The sequence below is a fragment of the Podarcis filfolensis genome (genome assembly GCF_964270895.1).
Source record: "Podarcis filfolensis genome assembly, chromosome: 11".
NCBI classification, from domain to species: domain Eukaryota; kingdom Metazoa; phylum Chordata; class Lepidosauria; order Squamata; family Lacertidae; genus Podarcis; species Podarcis filfolensis.
The window spans coordinates 60404165-60431177 of record NC_139613.1 but is presented as its reverse complement, the minus strand read 5'-3'; the positions used below and the strand labels follow the sequence as shown (position 1 = coordinate 60431177).

General features: G+C 42.3%; 2 protein-coding genes across 3 annotated transcripts in view; one reads left to right on the top strand and one right to left on the bottom strand.

Moving 5' to 3' along the window:
* The window catches only part of LOC310744941 (uncharacterized protein), a 41617-nt gene extending 37636 nt beyond the window's left edge, over positions 1 to 3981 (bottom strand). Inside the window, exon 1 of the mRNA XM_083577032.1 lies at positions 3937 to 3981. Coding sequence (XP_083433158.1) covers positions 3937 to 3946 — 10 coding nt within the window. The 5' untranslated portion in view covers positions 3947 to 3981. The remainder of the gene's footprint in view (positions 1 to 3936) is intronic.
* An 8818-nt stretch (positions 3982 to 12799) lies between these two features.
* ANXA1 (annexin A1) lies at positions 12800 to 26583 on the top strand. Of its 2 annotated transcripts, none has more exons than XR_014539741.1 (13): positions 12800 to 12942; positions 15909 to 15988; positions 17045 to 17138; positions 18313 to 18407; positions 19031 to 19144; positions 20622 to 20712; positions 21717 to 21796; positions 21905 to 21961; positions 22983 to 23076; positions 23385 to 23480; positions 23900 to 23958; positions 24931 to 25482; positions 25743 to 26583. XR_014539741.1 is itself a non-coding variant. In XM_083576405.1 (13 exons), the coding sequence occupies exons 2-13, from the start codon at positions 15923 to 15925 to the stop codon at positions 26250 to 26252; spliced, it is 1029 nt and encodes a 342-aa protein (XP_083432531.1). In that variant the 5' UTR covers positions 12800 to 12942; positions 15909 to 15922; the 3' UTR covers positions 26253 to 26583. The 2 variants fall into 2 exon arrangements, 1 of the variants encoding a protein (XP_083432531.1); XM_083576405.1 differs by having other exon boundaries at positions 24931 to 25053; positions 26193 to 26583.
* Positions 26584 to 27013: the final 430 nt, after the last annotated feature.

Sequence of the window (27013 nt, the reverse complement as noted above, 5' to 3'; positions counted from 1 at the left end):
AGCTGTTCGACAGTGGAATTTGCTGCCAAGGAGTGTGGTGGAGTCTCCTTCTTTGGAGGTCTTTAAGCAGAGGCTTGACAACCATATTGCAGGAGTGCTCTGATGGTGTTTCCTGCTTGGCAGGGGGTTGGGCTCGATGGCCCTTGTGGTCTCTTCCAACTCTATGATTCTATGATTCTAGGTATGATAAGTTATTTGCAGTTACTTTGGCTGCTTCCACACGATGGTCCTTTAGTTCTTTTGATACATTAGTTTTCTTCTGGCATCTGGAAATGGCGATAAAACAGTGGCTCCACACAGCTCTTGAAACAGTGTTATATCATCATCCTGCAATGCCAGTCTATAATGTTTATTCAGAAGAAAGAGCAAAAATCTCCTGCATTTTTATTAGAAGCTTTTTCCTTCCAGAATCTGCCCTGAATGTCCCTTAATGAGACGGCTCATGTTTCCTGCCACTGTGTTTTAAATGAAATATATTAAATCTAGGAATCAAGAAATGGCCAATTAAGATGCAGTTGAGGTTATTAGTAACGCTACTGCTCCACTGAACAAGAAGAAATTATAGGGGCAGAAAGGAAAAAGAAAACTACTAATTAATGCTGCAGATTCTTTTGCTGAGCAGGACTTCCTGTTGAGTAAATATTATAGAAATACGGTGACCATTGGGATGGGAATTCCTTGATAAGACAGTGTTGTATTAAGCGTCATGTGGAATCACTATATTATTACTACTACTACTGAACAAGAATGAATTTCAGGGGCAGAAACTGTAAAGAGTAAAAGCAACCTTAGGCTACTTATCTGCTCCCCATCAAGAATAGATAAATTGCCTACTTCCTGGGCTTAGGAGCCACCTACCTACAAGGCCTCCATCTTAATCTTTTTGGCCCTCATCCAACCCACTGGTGCATCCAGGCACCTGATCAGTACTTGTGTGGCCACACCTCAGATGCGACAAACATAAAGTGCTGGGTGATTTCACTGTGCTCCAGATCTCCTAATGACTGCTCCCAACAGCTTATTGTTTGGAGGAGCATAAACACTGCAAAACAGTGCCTACAACTCCCACTCACTAAAATGGTCCAGTAAAATATGATGATTCTGTCCCTCTCCCAATCCATCAGGGAAGTCTGATGGAGTCCCTTATTCAGGCCTGAATCCATACTGAAATGGGTTCAGATAAATTGTTTTCTCCAAGGGTGTCTGCAGCTGATCTGCCACCACTCTTTTGAGCACCTCATCCCACAAAATCTGGTGTTGGTGACCATACAGGAGGGAACTGCATGGAGAAGTGCATCAGGCACTTCACTAGTCAAACCTGTAACAACAACAGTGTTCAAGTTATCACTATTAATGCCTCTTCAAACTGCTCATGGAAGAGCAGTACCTCAAGTTCTGATGCCGGCTCTGCAATTCTGTGTATGTTTTAAATGTCCTCCAAAGAGGAAAAGAAGATGCAGAAAATACCAAAATGCAATGGATTGGCAATAATATGATATGGCCTTGCTTGAAAAAATGACTGAGTGGAGAATCAGATTACATTTATTCAGTCTATGATTTGGTTCACACAAAAGAAGTCCTGGAGCAATTATGGAGCAGTTATTGTATGGTACTGGGTGATTTTTGTGGATGAGCATTTTTAGTATATTACTTTTGTTTTAATTTTTATTGTGTATTGTTATTTTATCCTTCTAAAAATTAAAACAAAAATAATATACTAAAAATGCTCATCCACAAAAATCACCCAGTACCATACAATAACTGCTCCATCCACACAAAGCTGAATACTAAAAACAAACGACCAAAAACTGGATTGCTAGCACTGTCCAAATACCTGGAATTGCAATTTCAGATAAAATTGTTAGCATGGAAACAATTTGTCCAAATCAAATGTTGTAGTCAACTGAGTTCTACTCAAAGTAGACCCAGGAAAACAAATGAACCTAAGTTAGACATGTCCATTAACTTTAATTGGTCTACTCTGAGATGGCTAGCACTGAATACCACTCCAAGACAGGTAATTAAAAAGATACTAGTCCTCTTCAGACATTCTGGCAATGTTCTACCTGCGTGGTGTAGTGGTTAGTGTTGGTTGAGGACCTTGGGATACAAGGGTTCAAACCACCCCTTGCCCATGAAGCTCACTGGGTGATCTTGGGCCAGTCACTGCCTCTCAGCCTAACCTACCTCATAGGGTTGTTGTGAGGGTAAAATGGAGTTGATGAGAACTATGCATGTCACCTTGAGCACCTTTGGGAAGAAGAAGGTGGTATATAAAGGCAATAAACAAATAAATGTCCCAATTATGTGGAAAAGGTGCCTATACACATACAAATCTATGAGAACAAATATTTCTACACTGAGTACATTTTTGAATGTGTGGAATACCACTGGAATGTGGGAAGAGGGCTTTAGTTGCTGCCAGCTTTGTAAATAGAAGGAAGGGTGAAAAAATTGCACACCTTTGTGCTGCAGTGTGAGAAGGATGGGAAGCTTCTCCCATCTTTGATCTTGCAGTGTCGGCAGCAGGACATCACCACACAAACACCTCCCTGGGCTTAAACCCCCAGCGGAGGCTAGTTTCACCATCCCCTCAGTACACCTCTGCCCATGTTGTGTCTCACCTTTCCTTTAAAGGCCAAGAGAAATGCTTTAGCTTTATAGACACCCTGCGAGGAAAGGGTGTGTTTGTGTGTGGTGTTCAAACCAAACCACCTAGTGAACTATATAGCTAATCAAGGAACTGGGGTTTAACCATCATCAAATCTTCTGCTCTAGTCCTTACTACTGCATCACACCACTTCTGTCCACATCTGTTTACCATCTAAGGCCAGGAAGATGCGTCAAGGTCATTTGAAGCAAGGAGCAGATGATACGGATGGCACCCACCTCTCTGCTAAATCCAACATCTGGCTGTCTGAGACAGTGTCTTTGAAATTAAGGCTACCATTCTAGGCATTAGTTTTGACCTTTGAATGCTTACTGCACTGAGGCTTAGTTCTACCAAGTGCCTTTTGTTAACACTTTGGGCAACTCTGCAGTTAATTTAAAGCTAGTTTGATTTTGTTGTGCCAGTATTTCAATAAACATTTAAAGCTGAAAGGTCTCCAGTCTGCCCTGCTCTCGCATTATTTTACTAAAATACTTTTGTTGTTGCTTACTTATAAATCAGATGAAATACCTCACTGAACTTTTACCAGCATTTTTTGCAAATAGAAAATTTTGCTTGGTTTCTTGCCAAGTGGGCAAACCACTATTTCTGTAGATGTTCATATTTCATCATTATTGTTAAGCCATAGTGCAAATGCAACACGCTTGTCTCTGACCAAAGAGACATGGAGGAATGGATTGCAGCATTGCTTGTTGGGGGGAGGAGATGGGAGGGGGAAAGCACAGGGCAAACAGTGACCTTTTGAAATAGTTTAAGCATATTTCAGATTAAGGAGCAGCTTTATCTTGGAAACATTCCAGTAGATGATAAGGGCTGGATGTTCTCCCACTAAATCAATTTGAAATTAACGCCTTTCTGAATACTAAAATTATAAAGTCCTTGCAAAGTTTAAACAAAAGTTTAAACAAAACTTGTACTTTTGTTTAAACATTCTAACTTCCCAGTTTTGGTGCTAGAAAGGGCAAAGTTCCTGTATTTTTCTCTCTTTTTCTCACATCTATGCAGTTGGGAAGTGTGGCTCAGTCTCCCCCCACCCCAGCAGCAAATTAATGTTAATTTAAAATATAGGTAATTGTATCTCTCTTTTTGCTCCTCTGAGTATGAGAGCAAAATCTACATTGTTTTATGAGCCAGTTTCAAGCATTTTATAAACAAGCAATCACATTTAAGCCACTGAACAAATATTGATCATGCAAGTCACATTTGCCTTAACCTGGCTGAACAAAAGTTTACTTAAAAGAAAATAAAAACTTGAGCAAATTTACCTTCTTCCATGGTGAACAAACAGTAGATTCAGGATAATGAATTCACTCAAGAGCTTTTTTGTTTTGTTTCTTTAAGAACAAGCTGCTTCATGTGGAAGAATCTGACACAGAGCATGTTTAAAAATGCAGGAGCCTTTTGACATGGACTAGGATATGGTTTCCTGTGGAAATGAAGCCATGCTTCTGATAGGGAATCGGGTTTCTTCTTTGGCCAGGAGTCAGGCCATTAATTAAAAGGGCATCACTGCAGCCCTGTGTTTCTTCTGTACACTCTAGGGACTCTTTCAATTCAAAGTTCACAAAAATCGCATGTGGGACTTAGGGTGTCTCAGAAGACTATCCCCAATGCTGAAATAAACATGGCCAATCCCTGCTTGAGTGATGCTCCAGAAGGACAACAGAGCCAGATGGAGCAGTGTCTGGACTAATGCCTGCCAGTAGGTGACTCCTGTGCTCTTGCCCTGACATATATGTCAGGAGCAGGAGTGTAACATGTTGTGCCAGTAAAAGGAGCGCATAATGCAGAAGAGGAGAACCCACTGGCAATGTCGTTCCTGCCAGGATGGTGACTGTGTCTGACTGCAGTTGACCATGCCTGCAATAAAGAATGTTATCAGACAAACAGCACAAGGTTATGTTGGTCTCAGTGTGCCCCCAGAAGCACATAGAAGCATATATTTTTAAAAATAATATTTTATTAAAGTTTTCTTGGTTTACAAAGGTATGCTCAATGTCTCTTTTTAAAAGTTACATTTTCCATAGGTCAGTTTCATTTGTTGAGACATTAGGGTTATATTACGAAGGAAAAAAGGGGAGAAGAGGTGGAGGGGGCCATGGTGGGTGGGGGTGGGGTCGGGATGCGATATTTCTATTTTGCTTAATGTATGTGGGGGGTTTTGTGTCAGCGTCGTTTATGCAGGTTCTCTTTGCTATTCGCTTGTGTTCCTTTGGTGGTGAGAGAAATGGTGGTTGGCCTAGGGTGCGGTTGCTTGTTTGTGATTGGCTGTGTTGAACTTTGTTTTCGTGTGTGAGTGGGGTGGGTGGGTGTTTTTGAATCAGGTTAGCCATGTTGATTCATATGCTGTTGGTGGATTCTTGTTGTCTTGTACATAGAACCATATATTGATACAGTATATGGGCCATTTGTCTAACAGTGCATTTACATATGTAAATCTTTCCAGGAATAAATATTCAGAAAGTTCAGCTTGTCACATGCTAAGTAAGAAAAAGGTAAGAAAAAATGTACTTTCAAATATACTACCTTTGACATAACAGTCAAAGTTGCAAGTTTCCTGGCACTGTTGGTTGCCCCTGTTTGGGAGGTGTTTCAGGCATCCATTTGTGGACTATCTAATTTGGGTAGGCTCCCTATAAAGCCAGCAATTGCTTTCTTCTGGCAGTGCTGCAGGGCAGATCATTTGACCACAAGGAGCTTCATGTTTTCCTTCCTTTGGGGCCTATGACGCCATCCAAGTCAGCTTTCGCTGGAAATTCTTTCATAACTGCAACTAGGGAAGAGCACATCCCACACAAAGAGCTATTTTGCAACCAGCCAGAAAAACTTGTAAGGTTTCTGTGGGCACTCTGAGATGCTATCATGTCATGCCTAAACCTCTAGTCTATAGCAACCTGTGATTATTATTCACCACTTTTTTTTTTAACCTGGAGGGCAATGTTGCTGGTTTTGACCATAAAAATGGCCAGATGTCATGAACAATTTAGCTGAAGTGGTAATTCATATAAACCTGTTAATTATTAGCTGCTTGCTAATTATTAGCTGCTTTTTCTGTCACCTTGAATGAAATGGTAGTTGACTTAGGCAGACATGTGATGTCTGCCAATAACTTCAAATTAAGCAATTTTAATAATTTACCTTCTTCTTATGCTCTTGCTAGTACAGTAGTTCCTACGCTCAGAGGAGCCAACTCCATGGAACCGAGGGGTCTTCACCCCCCAATAAAACATTAGAGGAGGCTGGGGGCCCACAAAGTTGATGGGCATTGCCATTCAAATGGTAGGTATGCACCACATCATGTGATCAATTATGTGGGGCGGGGCTTACCTGCTCCCCCAATATTTTATTCAGGTTGGCACCCCTGGCTATGCTGCAGCTACACCAGAGTTGCACAGGCATAACATGGGTGTGATCTTATGAACTCCCAGCTGCAAAGTAGAAAGCAAAACAACGCAAGTAGAAACAAGACAGAGCATAACAGCATTGAAAGACATCCTTGCAGCTCCCTCGATCAACTCTCCAACAGCAACCAATCACGGTGCTGCATGCTGATGCCTTCCACCCCAGCACCCATTTATATAAGGCATCAATCAGCATGTGGTGATGACATCAGTGCCATCATGATATCCACGTATTCTCCCAGGCAAAATCTTTAAGCAGACCTGATTGCGCAGCACTTCCCCTACCAGGGGTCTTTCCTCAGACAGGGGTTTGACTGCAGTGGCAGATGAAACACAGCAGCCAGCAGCCTTGACACTGAAAATGGCTACAGGATTGCACTGCAGTATCTCTTCTGGTTGCTAGATAATGGGAAGGTTTTCATTTGCAGAAGTAGCACAGGGAATGATCCATCTAGTTTGTTGCTTTTCCCTCTCTAGTTTCACAGGACACAATGCATGTCATCCACACACTCACAATAGACTGGACTCCTAGATCTCAGCATAAGAAATGAGCTACGTAGACACTAAGCCTGGCAATAGCAAGAGTCTGATGGGCTGCAAAGATGAGCTGGCAAAAGGAATGCTGGAATGTGTAGCAGACCAAAGAAAGCAGTTTCTTATTCCCCCAGAAGGAAGGAGAGGCCGTGGGGGAGTGCCTCTGAGTCACAGATGCTGCTCCTTGTCAGGGCCAGGCTAAAGATATGCAGATTGTTCTAAGCAGAGTGGAAACTTGCTCTGATTTCTTATTCTTATTCTTATTCTATATTTGTTGCCCGCCCTTCACAGAAACAATGCAACAACAACATCATCATCATCATCATAATACATCTACATTCTGAAAGCATTAAACAACAATCCAAGTAAAATAGTACAGAACCAGTGAAAATTCATATTCAGCCAACCCTATGCCACCACATCTCAAATCTACAAGTGGGGACAGAATTTCTAACAGAGCCTCCCCAATGAATGCAGTTTGGTTGGTATGGGTGGAACTGATCTTCCAGGTAGGTTTTCTTCAGGATCACCTGCAGCACAAATCTATGCTAATTTAATTGTAAGCTCCACTGTGCTCAATAGCACTTACTTCCCCAGTTAAGTGTGTATAGGATTGTGGTCTTTAGCAGATAAGATATGGATTTTTAAAAACCCTCCCAGGAGCAGGGTTGGGCAGATAAAGGAGACAGCATCTGGAGACTTTACTCTTTTGAGGGGTGCAGTTGTGATCAATTTTTAAAAAATCAACCACCACCAAGCTCTTCTTAAGTAGAAGCTGATATGTCACAAACTAAAAGTCTTGTCCCCCTCCATTTTGAGTGAGGTGAGTTAGTTCTCATGTGTGTGTGTGTGCATCAACTGCCTCCTTCCAGGCTGCGGCCCTGCAAACAGGAGCATGGGGCAACTGGGAGCATGGTGGTTGTCTTAAAGCCTTTTGCAAGTTTTCCCCCTCCCTCTTTAAGTCTCTAGTGTCCAAGACATAAAAGGGAAGTGGAAGGAGACTTGAAAAGGGCATTGCAGGTCTCTTCCCACTTCCCCTTAAGCCTTTGACATTGGAGCACAAGGGATTTTTACAGTTGGGCAGCCCCACCCAGCTGTCAAATTAGGCCTGAGAAGCAGCTCCTGATAAGGATCTGGCCCATGGAGCCTAAAAGGTTCCCCAGCCCTGAATTAAAGGGAGACTCTGATGCACACCCTCAATAGCTTGGTCACCCTCAATAGCTTAAACCGAGTCAAGGTGGATATGTTGATTGGTATGGCAGATTGGTATGGCAGAGAGTGACTGCAGGACTGAATATAACATTTCACTAGCAGGTGTTGATCTGAGGCAACACCTGAGGAGAAATAACAGCCCCCAAGAGGAGAGGTGCTGTCAAGAGAGCATTATTGCTTGCATACCCCTTAAAATTGCTACATTAAGCCCAGAAATTTCAACACCTGTGAATAGGGTGGAGAAACTAGAAGTGGGTGTTGGCTCAACTTGGGCTAGAGTGCATAGCAAACTGATCCTGGATTCTACCTGGGTGTGGGCAGAAAACAGCGGATGGGGAGACTGCAGCTGTTCAGTGTGTGGAAACGATACTCTGTACATACTCCTGTATTTTGGGACCCAGCCCTTCTACTGAAATGGGCTGCCCTAGCATATCACATCAAGTGGAGGGGTAGCGGTAGGGGACTAGGTAAACTGTTGAGCCCAAATGTCCCTCCGAATTGTGTTGCCCTATTCACAGGAGGTGAAATAGTAGCAGAGGGCTATCACTAGAGCAGTCTTGGCCCACCTGGTGCCCTCCAGATGTTTTGAACAAGCTGTGCTGGCTGGGGCTGATGAGAAATGTTCCAAAACTTCTGGAAGGCACCAAGGTTGGCAAAGGCACACTTATTCAGAACATGCTTGCTTCCAGATGGCACCTCCTTCCACCACCATAAGAAGTCCCGCTTCATCAGATGGGGATCAGATGGTATCATTGTGTACACCCATAGCATGCAGCAATTATTGAGTACAGTGGTACCTCGGGTTAAGTACTTAATTCGTTCTGGAGGTCCGTTCTTAACCTGAAACTGTTCTTAACCTGAAGCACCACTTTAGCTAATGGGGCCTCCTGCTGCCGCTGCACCGCCGGAGCATGATTTCTGTTCTCTTTTTTATTATTAAATATTTATTAAAATTTTCCATCTTAATAAAAAAAATCAAAAAAAGAAAAAAGAAAAAAAGAAAAAAATTAAAAACACATAAGGTTTACAATCCGTATTTTCAATAACATATTTCCCTGACTTCCCCACACCTCCCCTTCTTATATTCCAATTCAAATTGTTAGTTCAACAAGTTCTTATCCCCAATTTTTAACCTTTTTATATTTAGTTCATTTTAAAAAAAGAAAAAACCAATTTTAACTTATAAACATCAATATTTGTACATCAGTGCTCATTCTTAAAACCTTTTTCTAAAGTCAACCCAAATTCCCTTCCACGAATTCCCCAATTTTCATACTAATAACAGAACAAAATAAAAAACAGATTATAATTGTACACCCTTTGTATTCCCAAACCCCACACCCCCTTTCCCGGTTTCGATCCCCAACAGATGTCCATCAGTCTTAATCTACTATCAGCCTGGAGACCTCACGTCCGAGGCTCTTAATTCTCTCTCAATTCCTCTCTGCCGGTTTTTTTGATAGTCTTTAGTATTAAACACCAGATCTCGGAGAAGCTCTGTCCCCATAAGGTCCATGTTTCTTCCAGCCAGACCTCCATACTTAAAAGTGGAGCCCGAATCTTGTTTCTTACTCTTTTTAAGTCCAATTGTCCCGAAAGCTCCAACTTCCACCTTAATCAAATTTGTAATCCATAGGTCTTCAGATCTCCACATAAGGAGATCTCTCCATTCTTCAATCTCCAATTCAAACCAGATTTTCATCATCCAGTACTTATTTTCCTTTGTAACCATCATGTCAGGCCTCTGGCTCTCCTTTGTCATCTGCAAAGTTACAGCTCCTCCTTCCTTTTCCTCAGAAACAACATATGTCTCCTTCTCCACACTCTCAAGTTTCTCTTTTTGTCCAGCTACATGGGCTTCCTGAGTCAAATCCTTATCAAATTCAATGATATTATTTACTTCCGGGTTAGCGCGATCGGCTAATGGCGGATTCCCTCTGAGCTCCGGAGGGAATCGGCTTCGCAGGAGCTGGGTCTTGCCGCTGCGGCGACGCGGGGACCCTCAGAAATCACAGGCGCTGAAGCCTGTGAACCTGGTGACTCGGCGGGCACCATTTGCACCCCCCGACCTGCGAAGGAGCCTTTTTAAAGGCTTCGGAATGGGGGACGGGGTGAGCGGCGCGGTGCTGAGAGTCGACTGCTCCTCCTGCGGAGTGAAGCCGCATGCCATGGTCGGAGAGCGCTGACTTCTTCTTGCGAACAATTGGATTCTAAAAGTAACAATCCGTGAGTAGTACGGAAACTGGACTTGTAAAGGAATTTTTTCTTTTTTTGTTGAATTTGGCACGATCGGGGAAGGTGCAAACAGGAAGTCCACCTCCCTGTCTTATAAATAATTTAAAGCAAGGACTAATTAACTAAGGTCGAGAGAATTTCTTTTTCTTCATTGGGTAAAAGACATTAATTTCACGATTTGGCAGTATAAGCATAAATAATTTTATTGGAGGATAAGAGCTAATTTTGAGAGCTGAAGTGCCACCCCCCCCGGACCCGGGAGTGATCCGTGAGAGAGCCTGTTGAGGAGATATAGAAAAGTTTGACAGCTGTCAAAATTAGCTGTCAAGAAGGAAAAAGAGAACTTTGTTTCTGCTGTCTCTGCTGGATATATTTGTTGCAATTTGGTTATATTTTGTTGAAAACAAGGAAGAACTGATACAAACTAACTTGATTTTTGGATTTGAGCTGGAAAGAATACTAAGTTACCAAAATCCCTCTAGAGGGGGATTTGGGACACTACAAGAATGGCTGGAGGAGGGAAAATTCAAGCTGGGTTGGACAGAGTTTTTGTTCTCTTGGGAAAGCTACAAGGCCAAATGGATGTTTTGGCTACAAATGTTGCAACTCTGAACTTAACATGATTTCTGTTCTCATCCTGAAGCAAAGTTCTTAACCTGAAGCACTATTTCTGGGTTAGTGGAGTCTGTAACCTGAAGCGTATGTAACCTGAAGCATATGTTACCTGAGGTACCACTGTACATGGATTCACCACAGCCTGAAATGTGTAAACACCTGAAAGTACTTTTATATATCCAGTACAGAAAGCTGAAGAAAGACTTCAAATAATTCAGGTAATATACACAGCAAAAGCTATTCCATTGCCAATGATGTAATTGTGTGACCAGGCATAGCCTCCCCCCCCCCCCCCGAGCCATACCTCAGGATCAAGGAGTAGACATGACAACATATTTGGGATTAAAATGACCACAACTTTATTACATTTCAGATGTAGGAAACCTTGGCTTAGGCCAGGCATGGCCAAACTTGGCCCTCCAGCTGTTTTGACTCCCATCATCCCTAGCTAATAGGACAAGTGGTCAGGGATGGTGGGAATTGGCCCAAAACAGCTGGAGGGCCAGGTTTGGCCATGCCTGGCTTAGGCATTGAGCGTGTATCCCTCTCAGCCCCTTACTGGGGGTCTGAGGCAAGGCAGGGTCAATTGGGAATATGGGGACATTGCAAAACATGCATTTACACAGCTGGCCCCCTTCCACATTGCTGAGGGGAGTTCTATAGCCCACTGCTGTGTGCTTGTGGTCAGAGACTCCCCTCAGAACCCCTCTAATGGGGAACCCTGATATCACCGCCACAAAAGGGGTGAGTCACCACATCACCTCTTCTTTGACTGTTAGACTAAAGGATTCCACCCAAGGCCTTAAATTGCCAAAGCTGTGACAATTGCTACAGGAAAGGTAAAACCTGCAGAGCAGGGGATATTCCTTCCTGGCTCTGAGAAAAAAAGCAACCATCGTCCGACTGTAGTAACGCCCATGGACCTGGAAAGGAGAAAGGTTAGCCTGTAAAGAAGGATAAAATTAGAAGGAGGGCTGGGTGGGCTCTGGGGGCCGACTGCTCTTCTGGCATCAGCTCTGGCCCTCTTTCCCACTTTAGGAGCGGACCAGAGTGAAGCCTGCTCCAACACAGTCCACTCCTCTTACCCTGCCCCTGAAACCACCGCGGATAGGTCAAATTTGAATTTTGGGTTTGGCAGGAACCCCAGCAAGCATCGCTGTGACCAAGGGAGCGGAGCAACAGCCAGTGGAGTGGTGTGCCTTCAAGAGAATGGCAGGGCTGGCGCTAGGTCGCGAACCTTGCCCACCAATGAGTGGCCATTGTTGACCAGTTTAAGCAAGTGAGCAAACTGCTTCAAAGGGTGCTTTAGCACAGGGCTTTAATCCTGCTCAGCTGATAAATAAGGATTAAATTCCTGCTGTGCCACCTTGTTCCCTGCCCTCCTGTCCATCAGCTGATTTCCTCAGTAACATCAAACATATGGATCATTCTTGTTGATGATCTAGAGAGGGGATTATTTAAAGAAAAGTCATTCTAGTAAAAATGTTTCTCCCCTACCCATTAATCTGTCCAGTCTATTCATTCAGGTGTCTAGCATCTCACTTGTTTGCATTTGACTCTATGCCTGTGCTCACAACCCACACTGGCTGGATCTTTTCCAGAGGAAGGGCTGAATGGTGGCTTACCAATCATCAATATCCTTCTTCATGTGTGAAAATCATAATGGGTGGATGCCTTGAGCCAGCCATGCATGTAGCAGCCACTTATGTACAGTGCAGGTCCATCCTGGAACAGGATGGTGTGAACCAGCCTATGGCAGAGTGTGCATGCATATGGCATATTTCTGCGCTCATTTGGGTATATGAACCATGACAATAATGGCAGTCTACAAATAAACTGCTTTTAACAGTACAAAAAAGAAACTGACTTTGACATGGCAATCCTAAACGGGTTACCAGTTTGAGTAATCTGTTAATTTTTCAACAGTTAAGAGTGTCTAATTTGCAGCTTAGTTGTTAACACCATTGACTTCAATGTCTCAGGATTCAGCCATCTCAGTTATTCATCTGGTTCTAGCAGTTTCAGCATTAGCTCACTGATCTGTTTCTTCACTGCAGTGGACAGTTTGTTTCCGAAATGTTTGGGTGTGAGTTTTGCCTAGATTCTTAGCCTTCCCCCACCAAGCAACCAATCATTTGAGTTGTAGAAGTAAGCATTGGTTGCTAGGTGTGGCTTCCTGGTAGCTTTATAAAAACCACAAGTCGGCAGCCTGATTCTTCCAGTCTGTAGTTTTCCAGAGCAAAAAAGAGTCTTTCTGAGTTTGGAAATCAAAAGGTATGGCTTCTTCATTCCTTGCTCTTTACTGCTTGTTAGTTGTAGAAATGTGTAACTTATGGGCTGACATCCTGTGCAAATTTACTTCCAGGTATTACGTACTTATTTTCAACCAAATGTGCTTAGGAACAAGGCTGTAGTCTGTTTAAAAAAGTTGTTTGCTTGCTGTATTTTTTTCGGGGGGGGGGGGGATTGTGAAAAAGCAGCAATACTTCTAAAGCTGCCAATGCAGGTTTATTTTTTAGTTTGTCTAAAACTACGGTAGCTCTTTTAGGACTGGCTTTTGTGTGGATGTGTGTGACCATGGAAAACTGAATTATTTTTAACCACTAAAGAGTGAGTTAAGAGGGGGGAAATGTGACTTCCTTGTATGGAAACTTTTTTGAAAAACATGCACCCTGTGGTTATGACGTTGCTTAACTGTTTTAATAACAGCCAAGTTGTCACTTCTTGCAAACATTACCTAGGTATGAAATTAAAATGTGAGCTCTCCTTCAAGAAAGAAGGCAGGGGAGCCAGTAATTAGTCTCCTTCCTTTTTAAAAATTGCAGACGGCTCCTCCTGAGGGTGTATGTATGAGTAAGAGCTGCAGAATCTCACCCCTAGTCTATCCATACTTTCCACAACTGCTTTCAAAAGAGGGTGGGGCTGTTTCTTTCTGCTTGGTAGTTCTTTTGAGTCAAGGGACAAGTTTTTCAAGATTTTGATGCATTCTGGACATGAGGGGAGATTGCCTATGGGACATGAAATGCCCAAAATAGCTGTGTCCTTGTGAGAGTACTTTGATATACTTGATCTGGTGTATGCCTACTTTTGATAAAGTGGCATTAAACATCATATGATTTATTTCTTAGTAAACACGTTGGAATGTTGCAAAAGAAGCTCTTTGAAATATACTTAAGCCTTTGTATCAGGTTACATTTTTGTAGACACAGGATTATTCCTCTTGTTATGCAAGTATTGCATGTGAACTCTGGTTTTTTGCAATGATCCCCAAAACATGGCTTTGGAACTCTTGGTTTTATACATCTAAATAGCTGGATTTGTGTGTTTGCCAGCCCTGCATTGAGGGCAGCTGTCTTGTATAAACTGCAAAGCATCCAGAGCAACTTCCGGCCTGGCTGGTGGCACAGGGGGCAGCCAGACATGCAGAGCACTGCATTAGTTTTCCTGATTGCTAGCACTTCAGTTCCATTTTCTAACACTCCTTTCACATGGCAGTACTATGGAGTAGTACTTTTTGACTGATATACCAGCAGGTTGAGCTAAATTTCACCAGTGATTCCTCTCTGATTCACTCATGAAAATAGCAGGAAAGACCTATATACTGGTGGTACATTGTCTAGCCCCACTTTATTCTCACAGTTTTCTGGGTTAATGGGCTTGCAAATGGATTAACATGGAAATGAGTGCTGAGCTTCCACCATATTCCACTAGATTTCCAGAAGTGGCCTTTACTGTATGTGTTCTGCAGGGGTGGCAACTTGAATAAAATACTGGGGGTGCCTAGCAAGATGTGACACATGCACACCATTTGAATGGCAATGCTCATTAACTTTTAACATATGTTTTTATTTTCAGTTTTCAAAAGTTTACAAGTACACACCTTGCAAACACATACATCCAGTACAATTATATATATGACTTCCCTCTCCCACTTTTGTGGTTTCTTTTCTAATTTAAAATTTTAACACTGCATTTTCCACTTTACTCCATTTTTAAGTTATTCTTCCTTTTCTCTTAATGATAATTTTAACTACTTGATTTAAGTTAACCCTACTAATGAACTTACTTGTGTGCCAGAATTTTTCAGATGTTCCCCACTTTTTAATATTTTGTTTTCCTCTTGGTTTCTTATTACACCCACCCATTTTGCCATTTTGGCATAGTCCATCAATTTAGTTAGTCCCTCTTCTTTGTTTGGTACAGGGCAATGCCCATTAACTTTGTGGGGGGGAGGCCTCCTCGGCCCCAAGGAGTTGACTCCTGTGGTCTTGTGGAACATAACATGGAGATTAACACTTAGGGGACTGGGGAAATGGAATAAACTGTCGTGTGAAAACCACCACAGAGATGACTATACCTAATTAAACCAATGGACTAACGGTGGTTATAACTAACTTTTGCCCATTGATTTCAATGGGCCTTCTCTGAATATGCCTTGTTTGTGTCCCTAATGAAGGTCCAACTTGGGGATGGCCTTCTGGTGGCCCATGGGTCTCTTTTAGTGAACCCCTGGTTTCCTTCTGCCTCTCTCACTTCATCTTAGAAGTGGTGTGTGACTCATATGCTATGTTTGGGCTGGGCACTTCCTCTATGGAAGTAGCACTGCCAAGAAGGGATGGGGGAGAAATTCAGTTCAGTTTGTATTTAAAGGCAATCATACAAAATTCAGTGAACTAAAACACAGCCACCCTTCCAAATCCGCATCACTCTGAATTTTGCAATGTAGTTCTTAGCTGCGTGATGTGTACAAAATTGCATGTACTGGAGTAAACTGTGCATATAAATGTATATATTAGTAAAAATAAAATACATAACATGCACCATACTACAAAAAATTGTTCTGCAAAAATGTGTATATTGGGCAAAATATCATGCCAAAAAATGTAACATTAGGAGAAATTCTCACCCAAATGCTGATGAATTTTCTAAACTGAGAACTGAATTTAAGATTGGAAAAATGAGAAATTGAGAGAAACAGAATTTGACCCCTCCACCTATCCCTTTGTGCCAATGCTAAAATCAGCATGTGAGAAGCATATGTGATCTTTTTGACCTAGTCACCCTCCTCCCAGTATAGAATGAGAATGTCGTAGTCTCATTTGCTTCAGAGGGCTGTTGGGAAACATTAATCTTTTCATGGCTTTCAGAAAGCCCTGACAATATAGATGATTATTGACCTTAGAAAACATGAAAAGAGACTGCTGTAACATTTCATTATAATCCTTGCTTTCTCCCTGCAGAACCTTGAAACAACATGGCTTTTGTGCAAGAGTTTCTGAAACAGGCCTGGTTTATTGAAAATGATGAACCACAATACGTGGTAAGATTTTTCAAACAATATGTGCATAAAAAAAGAAAAGTAGAAGACAGAGTTAATCACACAGGGTCTGCAACAAAATGTTCCAATGTGGAATATGCTGCTGTTCAGGATTCCTGCCAGCCAGCCATCTGTACCATTTTCCAGAATGCATTATCCCCACTCCCACTGCCAGCATCAGGCAGCCATTGGTCTATACCCACTAAACAATGCTCAGTCTTCATTGGGGTGTTTTTCCTTAAATATATTTTATACTTTTGCAAACCTTGGAGTTTCCCTAAGTTTGCAAATCCATCCCTCTTTGTGTGGGTGATACCTTTTGGCCTGTGGGAGGATTTTCTTTCATAGTCAGAGAATGAATTCGTATTAGGGTGTCAACACAAATAGATTTCAGAACATGGGTGTGGCATGTCAAAGTGTCTTGACATTGCTGCTTAAGCAAGAGCCCCTTTCATGCGCTGTCCATCACTTGTTGGCCACACCCCCTTTGTCATGTCCCTATTTGCCTGTCTTTGCCACCTTCTATGCACTGGAAGAGAGAAGACATCTGAAGGGAAAAGCTTGTTCTATGCATGTAGGTTCTTTGTACATGATCATGCTTCTACATTATACAGGGGGCCTTCCATTGTAGAGCAGGGTCTAAGTTTCAGGTCACTTTCCCCAGGCCATTTTTGAGCTTCTTTTTAATGGAAAATCAGCAACATGGGCTGCCATACACCTGGATTTTCCCGGACATTTCACCGATTTCCGCCCAGACACTGCTAGAGACAGCAGTATTCAGTATATGTCCAGACATGTGGCAACTCTAGTTAATATGGAATTAATGCTATCCTTGGTACTCATAATTGTCCCTTAGATCCGAGCCTTAATTGTCATTGAAAATGTAGGGGCAATATGTCAGTGGAATAACTGTAGCATGCTATATATATATATTATTTTGCATATTTTGGTAATTTATACTTCAGTTACCTGGTTCTAAATGCAATTCATCCTGAACCTCAGAGGATAGAAAATTAAAGCAAATGTAAGTTTCTCATTCAGTCCTTTTGTTTCATTTAGAAAAACACTAAAAGTGGCTCTGCAGTTCATGCTTATCCTAGCTTCGATCCATCTGCTGATGCTGCCGCCCTGGAGAAGGCCATGACAGCTAAAGGTAAGATGGGCCTGTTCATCATGCACGTGGAAGCAGTTTGAAACTGTCCTCCATTGACATGTCCCTAATATAGTGAGGACTACTATTTTGAAGACCAGATTAGCTCACCAGTCCTTTTTCCAAGTTTGTCAATGGAAACTGATTTTTCATCCAATTTGTTACCCCAGTCTTCTAAATTGTTCTGGTATGTCCATCATGGTTCATGGGATTCAACGATACTCCTTTATCTGACTGGTATGTGTGAGGTTTTTCCTACAAACTTCAGCCTCTGGCTGGATAGTCTCCAGTTCCAAAGTTTGGTCAAAATTAGAAATCTTAGTTGGGTGGAAAATTAGGGCTCAGTTGACTTCTTTCTTACAGTTAAAAACCCCCAAATTTTCCTAATCCCAATCTGAGTTGTTGGAGAATTTCAGTCTTCACCTGGAGAATATTCAGCAAAATGGCCTACCCAATTTTGGCAAAAGTGTGCATTAAGTTTAAATATTGTTTCATCTCACACCAAAATTGCTGAATAAATCACTGGGTTTGACTTCCTATTTTTTCCAGTCTTCTCCTTTCTCTGCTGATTGTTATTAGGGTGAAGAAAGTAACAGCTGATCAAGCCAACATTTCTCAGGAGAGGTTTCTGTGAAAAACTTTTTTAAAAATTATTTTTATTTGGTTTTACAAATACAAAGTTATAAAAATCCAAATATTTATTCATTCTGCCTCCTCCCTATTCCAATAATTTTCAGTGGAACCCCCTTCCACACATGCCTTCCCTACACTCAAATATCATTTTTTACTAACCTTAATGAAGAATTCTCCCCTTTAAATAGTCTGTAAACATTCTTTTAAAAATCTGTCATTATTTTCTCCTGGCTGCTGTTTCTTCCTCTTTTGCTTGAAGCCACCTGATGAAGTGTTGTGAAGGGGCTGATTTCACAGCTCTGCGTAGGACATCAGATATAGCAGCATGATTATAAAATGCAGGGCAAGTAAGGACAAAACATAAGTGAATGGCTTAAGAATGAGTAGTGAAAACCCATCTTTTCAGCACCGCTGAAAATGTTCATGAAAAAAGTGACATGGGCCAGTTATGGCTGAAACTTTATTTGTCTCTCAGTATTATAATTAGGAAGAATGATCTGCACACAGTGATACAACAGCTTACAAATACTTCTTTGCATTTCAGGAGTTGATGAAGCAACCATCATTGATACTTTGACCAAGCGAAACAATGCCCAGCGCCAGCAGATCAAAGCTGCCTACCAGCAGTTAAAGGGAAAGGTACAGCTGCTAATAAAGGATCACCCTGAAGAACTATCTTGTATATACATGTTTGCATTTTGAAGATCATGATGCATCATTTCAGAAAAAGGAAGCGACATTTTAAAATCCTCATGGTTTTTGGTTGTTAGAATATAGGTTTGAAGAGGTGGATGTCAATGTGTCCCCGATTTGGCATGGGGGAGGGATATTGCCCCCCCCCCAGCACCATGGTTCTGATTTGAATGGAGGGCCTTTCCTTGGCTTCTTTAATTTGTGTTTTTTTAATAAAAAAATCTGAAAGGGATAATGTCGTGCCACTTTCTAACCATAAATGAATGATAAATGAATCAGGAACAACTGAAGGCAGATTCCATCAGCACCCGTGAGAATGGGGTATAGAGAGGAAGCTATGGCCAATTTCAAGTGGGAACAAAAGGCTTTTCCTGAATGTGTGAGGTTTCTGTACATGGCAATGAGCCTGTTTAAGATGGCATTACAAGTTTAATAGACACAAGTATATGGAGTGTTTGACGCTTGAACAATATTCTTCTTGGCAGAGAGGGAATTGTTCTCAAAGGGGGGAAGTAGATTAGATAACTCTTTAAATGGGTAGTTTACACTGATGTTGCTTTCGGTTACAGCCCCTGGAAGATGCTTTGAAAAAAGCACTTAAAAGCCAACTAGAAGATGTTGTCCTGGGTTTGCTGAAGACTCCAGCCCAGTTTGATGCTGATGAGCTCAGGTACGCCATGAAGGTAGGTCTCTCTGCTGACTGGGATAAGCTGGGTCTTGTACCCAAGCAAGAGCTGGTTTTCAGCATTATTGAGTCAAAAACAAATCTAATAAATGTGTATAACCTCAAGTGTGAGAGTGGAGCAGGGCCAAGAAGTTCATTGGCTCCACTCATGTACAGGTCAGTTACAGGCAGAAATATTGTTGTGTAAACTGCATAGGTAGATTGTGGCTGACCATTTCTTCTTTCTGGTCTCTGTGGTTGTTGCCCAACCCTTCACCATGAGATTCCAGGGTGATTTACAATAGTTTATAAATACAATAGTAAAATCAGTTAGAACAAATTACAGTCAAGAGAACAGGGTGGGTCCTAAATATATACCTTTTACCTTAACCTTACATACAGTGCTTTTTCTGGGGGACGCAGGAGCAGTGGCAAAGCTGAATGCTCCGCTACTGGGGGCAGAGAGCAGGAGGGGGCGTGGTGCGCATCCTGGGGGCATGTCACACTGCCCATCCCAGGGCGTGGTACACCGCCCGTGAGGGCGTGACGCGCATTCTGGGGGCATGATGCACCGCTTGTGAGGGTGTGATGCCTGGGGTGTGGGAGGGTGCACAGTGCATGTCCGGGGGGCTGTCGCGATGGCACCCTAGTGGAATAGTGGTACTGGGGGTGGTCCGCTCCCTCCGCACTCCCGTTCCTCCGCCAGTGCGCAGGGGTACGCATATCCCTAAACACTCTGTGAATCTAAGTTTGGCCTCATTGAGGAGCAGTATTTCAATATGAGTAGGAAAATGAGAGTACCCCTAAACATTTTTTTCAAGAAAAAAAAAGCACTGCTTTATTTTTATTTATATATATATATATATGTCATAGCTTGGTTGCTGAACACATTGGAACTCGTATGTTTCGGCTCCCAAACATCAAAAACCAGAAGTGACTGTTCCGGTTTTTGAACGATTTTTGGAAGCTGAACATCCGGTGCGGCTTCCAATTGGCTGCAGGACACTCCTGCAGCCAATCGGAAGCCGTGCCTTCGTTTTTGAATGGTTCCGGGAGTCGAATGGACTCCTGGAATGCATTCTGTTTGAGAAAGGTACAACTGTATACATGTACATATACATGTCCATGTGTATGTATCTCCAGTGCCAAAGTTCAGGGTATGGAAACTACAGAATGAAGGAGCCAGACTGATGTCTGGGGTGGTGGATTAAATAGCTTAGGGTCTACCACAGAGAATGTTCTATTTTGGGCCAGCCCCACAAATTTAACTCAAATTTCCATCATCCCTGACCATTGGCTGGGGATCACGAGAGATGTAGCCCAGCAACATATGGGCACCCAAGGTTGAAGATAAAGTCTTATTTTGTGAATGCATGACATGGCTGTGATTTTGACTGGATATACCACCTGTTCCTTTATTGTTCTGGGTCCTTTATGCACTTTTTAGATTAAAGTCATTTTAGAGGAATACATATTATTGACTTACTTCCATACAGGGTCTTGGAACTGATGAAGACATTTTAATCGAGATTATGGCATCAAGGAACAACAGAGAAATCAAGGAAGACACCAGAGCATATAATGAAGGTAACTTAGTGTTTGGGTTTGTCTGTTTAATATAAAATGCTAGGCAAGGGGGAGAATAAAATGCTCGGAGCTGCTTTCTTTGTCAATGTATCTTAAGATAGAAAAATCAACTTCTTGTGTTTTGTTCAGGGTATAGAATTAAGAGCAATGCATGTATCTGGCCTTGTGCCATTCTTGGAACACAGACAGCAATCTAACAATCCAGTGTTCCATCCACTGTGATCATGGCTTCTAGGGAACTAGACTATATGCTGAACTCTCCTCTCCCCACTCAACCCTTCAGTTTTAAACTGTGAGGCAAAGCCGTTGAACAGCTACTAAGCTGCAAATGTTTGTCTACATGGATAACGTTCCACTAACTCTATAAAAATGTGTGTGAAAATTATGCCACATCAGCAAGAAAATAATGTCTGGGTATGCATCTGCTTCTGTAATTGGTGATATTACCTTTCAAATGCCTTGTTAGAAGGATCATGTAGGCAAATCACACCTATTTCCCCCCCCCCCGGCCCTCTCTTCTTCTTGCCCCCCCTCCCCAGTCTCTCAAATGAAGGAAGCACTGGGACCCTTCACACGCCATTTGCAGGTCCTCTTTGCAACAAGACAGAAATAAAAACACACTGAGGCTGCGATTCTATGCAGCAGCAGCTCATGTGGTGGAGGGAGCTGTGGGGCTGCCCTCCTGACTTACTGGCTACGCAGGTGTTGTGCTCGTGGGAGTTCTGAATTGGCTCATTCAAAAATGACCTCACTGCCATGGTAAGTTTAGCAGTGCCAGGGGTGGGGGCTCCTAGGCTCTGCTCCACCACTGGACAAAGTGAGACATGTGTCTAAGCAAGCATGCATAGGATTGTGCTATAGGATTTCCAATGGAAATCTGTCATTGGGTGTAAAACATCAGTCAGTTAACTATGGAATGAGAGAGTTATCTCACCACAATGAATATTTTGTTGTTAAAAAATGGATTTCAAAGGTTTATTTTAATTGCTTTGTACTTTTTGCAGCTTATAAGAGGGATCTTACCAAAGACATTGTCTCAGATACATCTGGAGCCTTCCAGAAGGCTTTGGTTGCCCTAGCAAAGGTATGCACAATTTGATTTTTTGAGAACTAGAAGTTAATGTTTGTTTGCTGGTAGTAAGCCAGGATTATAGTCTGCAAAGTGGTAACAGGTGAACTCGATCTTTTGCAGGGTGACCGTGATGAAAACCCTCATGTGAATGAAGAGCTGGCCGATAATGATGCCCGGGTAAGAGCAGGCTTGTGTCTATTCTGAATGTCCTCCACTCCATGCCCACAGAAGCACAAGCTTTTCAATCTTGCCAAGGACTAATAAGAGCACCAGATCTATTTCATAGTGTTATCTATCCAGCCACTCCCCTCAAAGCCCCAAATAATTTATTAATTTTTCATTAATAAAATCTCAGGACTCACAAAGAGATGGTTCTAACGTAGGGTTGACATATTTCAAAAGGTGAAAATCTGGACACAAAAGTTGTTGAATTTTTTAGTTTTGGAAGATCTCAAAAATAAAAAATAAAAATGTTTTTGAGCTATTCTTAAGGGCGTTCACCAAAATCTACACTTCCAACATGGGTTGCGCTATGTCTGGATTTTCCTGGACATTAAAGCAATTTCCACCTGGACACTGTTTCTGACAGCCGAATCCTGGCAATGTCCAGGAAATTCTGGAATTATGGCAACCCTAGAATGTAACGGAAAGAACTAGGTTCCACATGACACCCCCCCATTAAACAGTCCTCCCCCAAGTCTTGGAGGAAAGGCAGGGCTGGGCCTGACTGAGGCATGGGCCTGCGGTGATCTGATGTGAGGCAGGCCTGGGTCTCTTCCCTTCTGTGTAGCCTTTGTGCCCCAGGAGAAGATTGTTCTAGGCCACATGCCATAAGTTTCTATCTGGGCACAGCATGGCTTAGTATTAGGTGCAAACAAGGGTAAGGGTGTGTGTGTGTGTGTGTGAGAGAGAGAGAGAGAGAGAGAGAGAGAGAGAGAGAGAGTTATACGAGTGGGGAAATGGTCAGCAAGGAAATAAGCAACTCCTTCCATTCCACCAGCTCTCAGCCATAGTGTATATGTGATTCTGTGGTTCACTTAACTGCAGGAATTCTAAAGTACTGTCTATTTACAGAATGGACAGAAAATCATTTGACCTGCAGGTTGAATTCTGCTGTGCAGTTGTTTGCTTTTGACTGAATCGGATTATACACAATATTTTGGACTCCCACACTACATAATCTAATTTATTCCCACAGGCCTTGTATGAGGCTGGAGAAAGAAGAAAGGGGACTGATATTGATGCTTTCATTAAGATCCTCACTACAAGAAGCATGCCACACCTCCGAAGAGGTAGGTAGAAAGCCATTTAATCCTGTATTCAGTCAAGAATTGCTTCAGCCACTTTGGTGTTCTGCGAGGACAAAGCATAACGGCAAAGTGCAAAATAGTGACCACTTAAGGATAAACAGAGGAGCCCCCACAGCTTTGTTAATAAGTCTGCATTTCTACACTACAGTTGGCTGCTTCTAAAGTAACAAAAGCTGTTTTGAAAGAGTAACATAGGACATTGCGCTGTCAGCATTCACAGAACATGCATGAAAATTGCATATCTCATGGCAAGCACAGCCTTACATTTCCCCTCACACCTTTGTTTTCAGTTTTCCAGAAATACACCAAGTACAGCAAGCATGACATGAACAAGGCTTTGGACCTGGAGCTGAAGGGAGACATTGAGAACTGCCTGACAGCAATTGGTATGTGACCCTGTTCCACAGTTAAAACTCTGTTTCTTAGTTCTGTCCCCGCTTATATAAAAAGTATTATTAGGTGAACAATAGTGTGATCCTGTCTACTCAGAAGTAAGTCCAACTGAGCTCAGCCTGACTGTATATAGTAATTTGTGAAATTCACATTACTTGCCTAAAAAAATTCATGGAGGATGCAGTGGGTGTAGGTGTGCGGAGACTATTATTATTATTATTTATTTATTTGCATTTACATATCACCTTTCTGTCAAGGCACCCAAGGCTTGCAATTTGTGTTTAATTAACTCCCAATGGTGACTAAAGCCCAATGAGTTTGAAGTCTTCACAATCTGTGTCTGTTCTTTCCCTCATATCTTGTTTCTGTTATTTTGCTGTCATAAATAATCACAGTTCTGTTTGATTTCCAGTGAAATGTGCCACAAGCAAGCCAGCTTTCTTTGCGGAAAAGCTTCACTTGGCAATGAAGGTAAAATATACTTTAGTGGCAGAACTCTTGTTCTAAAGGGGTAGGCTAAAATCAGAGTCCCTAGGCAAGGAAGCCCAAGGTCTGGCCCTCTTTATGATGAAGGGGGTAATTTAATCAGTGGAGCATTCCCAATAGGACCGGCCCAATATAATATAATATAATATATTACTTAGGCAAGTAATGTTTGTGTGTGTGTGTGTGTGTGTGTGTACACACACACACACATACACCTTAATACATTTGTGATGTATCCCCGCACCCTGAGAATATTGATCAAAATAGTCCCCCTCCCAGCTTCTGACATGTGAATCAAGTTGACAATGTCAGGAACAGCTGTGGCTCCAGTCCTAGTTGAGCTGAAATTTATCAAAGAGAACGATAAATTATTGGTGATCCTGGGCCTGTTGTGGAATTCTACTACTTCCAGAGAACATTTGGTGAATCCCTCCCACCCCAATTTTAGCACTAGCATGTGGGGAGCTCTGAAATGGGGCTTTTGGGGATGCGGGTGGGGTGCCAGTAGTTTATTCAAAGAATATGGCCAAAGGACATTATTCACTGCAGAGAAGCAAATGTTCTTGCACCTTCACTTTAAAAACTGATGTTACAATGTGTTCATAACACCATTTTGAAAAATAAATATGCAGGAACATTTGTTTGCCTGCAGTGAATGCCCATGAAATATCCTTTATCCTTTTAAGAGCTGTGGTGATAGAACCAGGAAAGTCTGGCGAGCAGTGCTAAGCCAACTACAATCAAAATGCCTTTATTAAAGTTTTATTTATTGACAGTAATTACATTTATATTCCTCTTTTCACCCTGTCATGGACCACTGGGAGGCATACATGTGACTCCCAGGCAGTAACCCATCCAGGCACTGACCAGCCACTTGTTTAGCCGTAGGATGGTGCTGGCCTCATCTGCCAACAGACTACAGTATAAAGTGAATTTACTTCCATTTATTTTTAACAGGGTTCTGGAACACGCCACAGAACTCTGAACAGGATCATGGTGTCACGTTCTGAGATTGACATGAATGAGATCAAAGGATTTTACAAGTCAATGTATGGCAAATCCCTCTGCCAGGCCATCTTGGTATGTAACTTTTAAAAAGTGCAGTAAACTTAAATTGCACTAAACTTGATTGAGTGGCTAAAGAGTTAGGTCTGGAGCTCTGACAGGTTGGCTTGCAAATGTAGATCCTGACTTGTTTATGTATATATATTTATCTATTCCTGTTGACAAACTACTTTCGGGGCTTCCAAACAATTATGTAGCATCAAGGCTGCAATCTAGGCACATTTATCTAGAAGTCCCATTGAACTCAGCGGGAATTGCTTCTGAATAGATGCACACAGGGTTTTGCTGTAAGACTCCCTTCAATGTCACACAACTGCATCTTGTAGGTATGCACTGCATTCTGAGTAGCCCTGTTTAAGAAACCTAGCAGTCCTTCCTTCTTAGCTGTTACTGGCTGGGCTACAATAGGATTTTCACAGCTTGGGTACAGTCTCTCAACATACCGTATTTTCCGCTCTATAAGACACACCAGACCACAAGACGCACCTAGTTTTTGGAGGAGGAAAACAAGAAAAAAATATTCTGAATCTCAGAAGCCAGAACAGCAAGAGGGATTGCTGCGCAGTGAAAGCAGCAATCCCTCTTGCTGTTTTGGCTTCTGGGATAGCTGCGCAGCCTGCATTCACTCCATAAGACGCACACACATTTCCCCTTACTTTTTAGGAGGGAAAAAGTGAGTCTTATAGAGCAAAAAAATACGGTAGCTCCAGAATCTCCACCCCCCCCCCCAAACTTGGGAGAATACTCCATTGCTTTCAGTGGAGCAGCATTAGCAATGATGTATGTTCAGTGCCATGAACTCTGGGATGAGCCAGGACACTTTCCTCTTTGTGAAGCTGCCATCAGCCCCATGGAAACAAGCCCTCTTCAGCCATTTGTTTGTTCACATTATTGAAGTCAGCCCTCCATCAGCATCCCTGCTGTCCTCCATGAGTTGAAGAGGGGCCACTTGTAGCAGAGCTCTTCCTCTACTCACGTAGCCTCCTTGTGATGTTCTGGATCTAAAACATCACATGAAGAGGTCAGAGGGGGGAGGTATTGTGTGAGCATAGCAGGAAAGGTCTTATTACTATACTTCATTATATTATGTCTAGCAGTAGCAGACTGTTTTCTTGGTCACATAACATGATTCTTCTTTGTTCTTCCACATGTAGGATGAAACAAAAGGTGATTATGAAAGTATTCTGGTGGCTTTGTGTGGTGGTGACAACTGAGCTCCGTATCTTTTGGATACTCTCCAGCCTCTGCCTTGAGGATATCATTCCTTTTAAACTCCAACTGTTAAATATATATGTACGTAATGAAGGCGCTTAGAGTAATAGCCAAGTTAGACTATTGTTCAGTCTTGATACCTTGAAAAACTGTAGCCTGGAAAAATACTCTTTGTTGCTCTTAATTTCTGAGGCATTATCATCTTTTTTAATATTTATCCTAAGCCAAAGAACAGCTATGTTTGCTTTTACATACCTAGCCAACGTAAAAGGTAAAGAAAGTGCCTGAACAGGCCTAAGTAACATTCCAAATAAAATGAACCTGTGATATACATTGTCGGGCTTTGGTCTGTTGTGTTTTCTTTAAGCATCCTTCTAGCATTTAGTCCAAGGGAAGAGGGCTCCACATATGGGCTGCTGAGTGGAGCTGTGATGCTGGCCCTGCCCCCGGAACATCCATCCGTTGGTGCAGGTGCTGGCAAGATGCTTAAGCATGTGGAGTTGCTTATGCCTTGGGCTTTTACTAAGCAAAGGCTCCCAAGGCAGGAATGGAGCCCTCAGCGTTGCCCCATTGCAACAGTCACTGAGTGGAGCCCATTCATACAGTGAACACACAAGGGTGGGGGCCTTACAATTTAAAATATTAATGCTAGGATGAAGCTTTTACAATTCTCATTTCACACATGCACACATACATCCACAAATGCATCCCTTATCCCAACATAGCTGTTCCACTTGAGTTACATCCTCTTCTTCCAAGCCAA

What these genes read in the sequence shown, in the direction of transcription:
- ANXA1 (XM_083576405.1), top strand. Translation starts at nt 15,923, where the DNA reads ATGGCTTTTGTGCAAGAGTTTCTGAAACAGGCCTGGTTTATTGAAAAT. An exon ending in ATGATGAACCACAATACGTG is followed by an intron (nt 15,989 to 17,044) that starts GTAAGATTTTTC and finishes TGTTTCATTTAG; the next exon opens with AAAAACACTAAAAGTGGCTC. An exon ending in AGCTTCACTTGGCAATGAAG is followed by an intron (nt 23,959 to 24,930) that starts GTAAAATATACT and finishes TATTTTTAACAG; the next exon opens with GGTTCTGGAACACGCCACAG.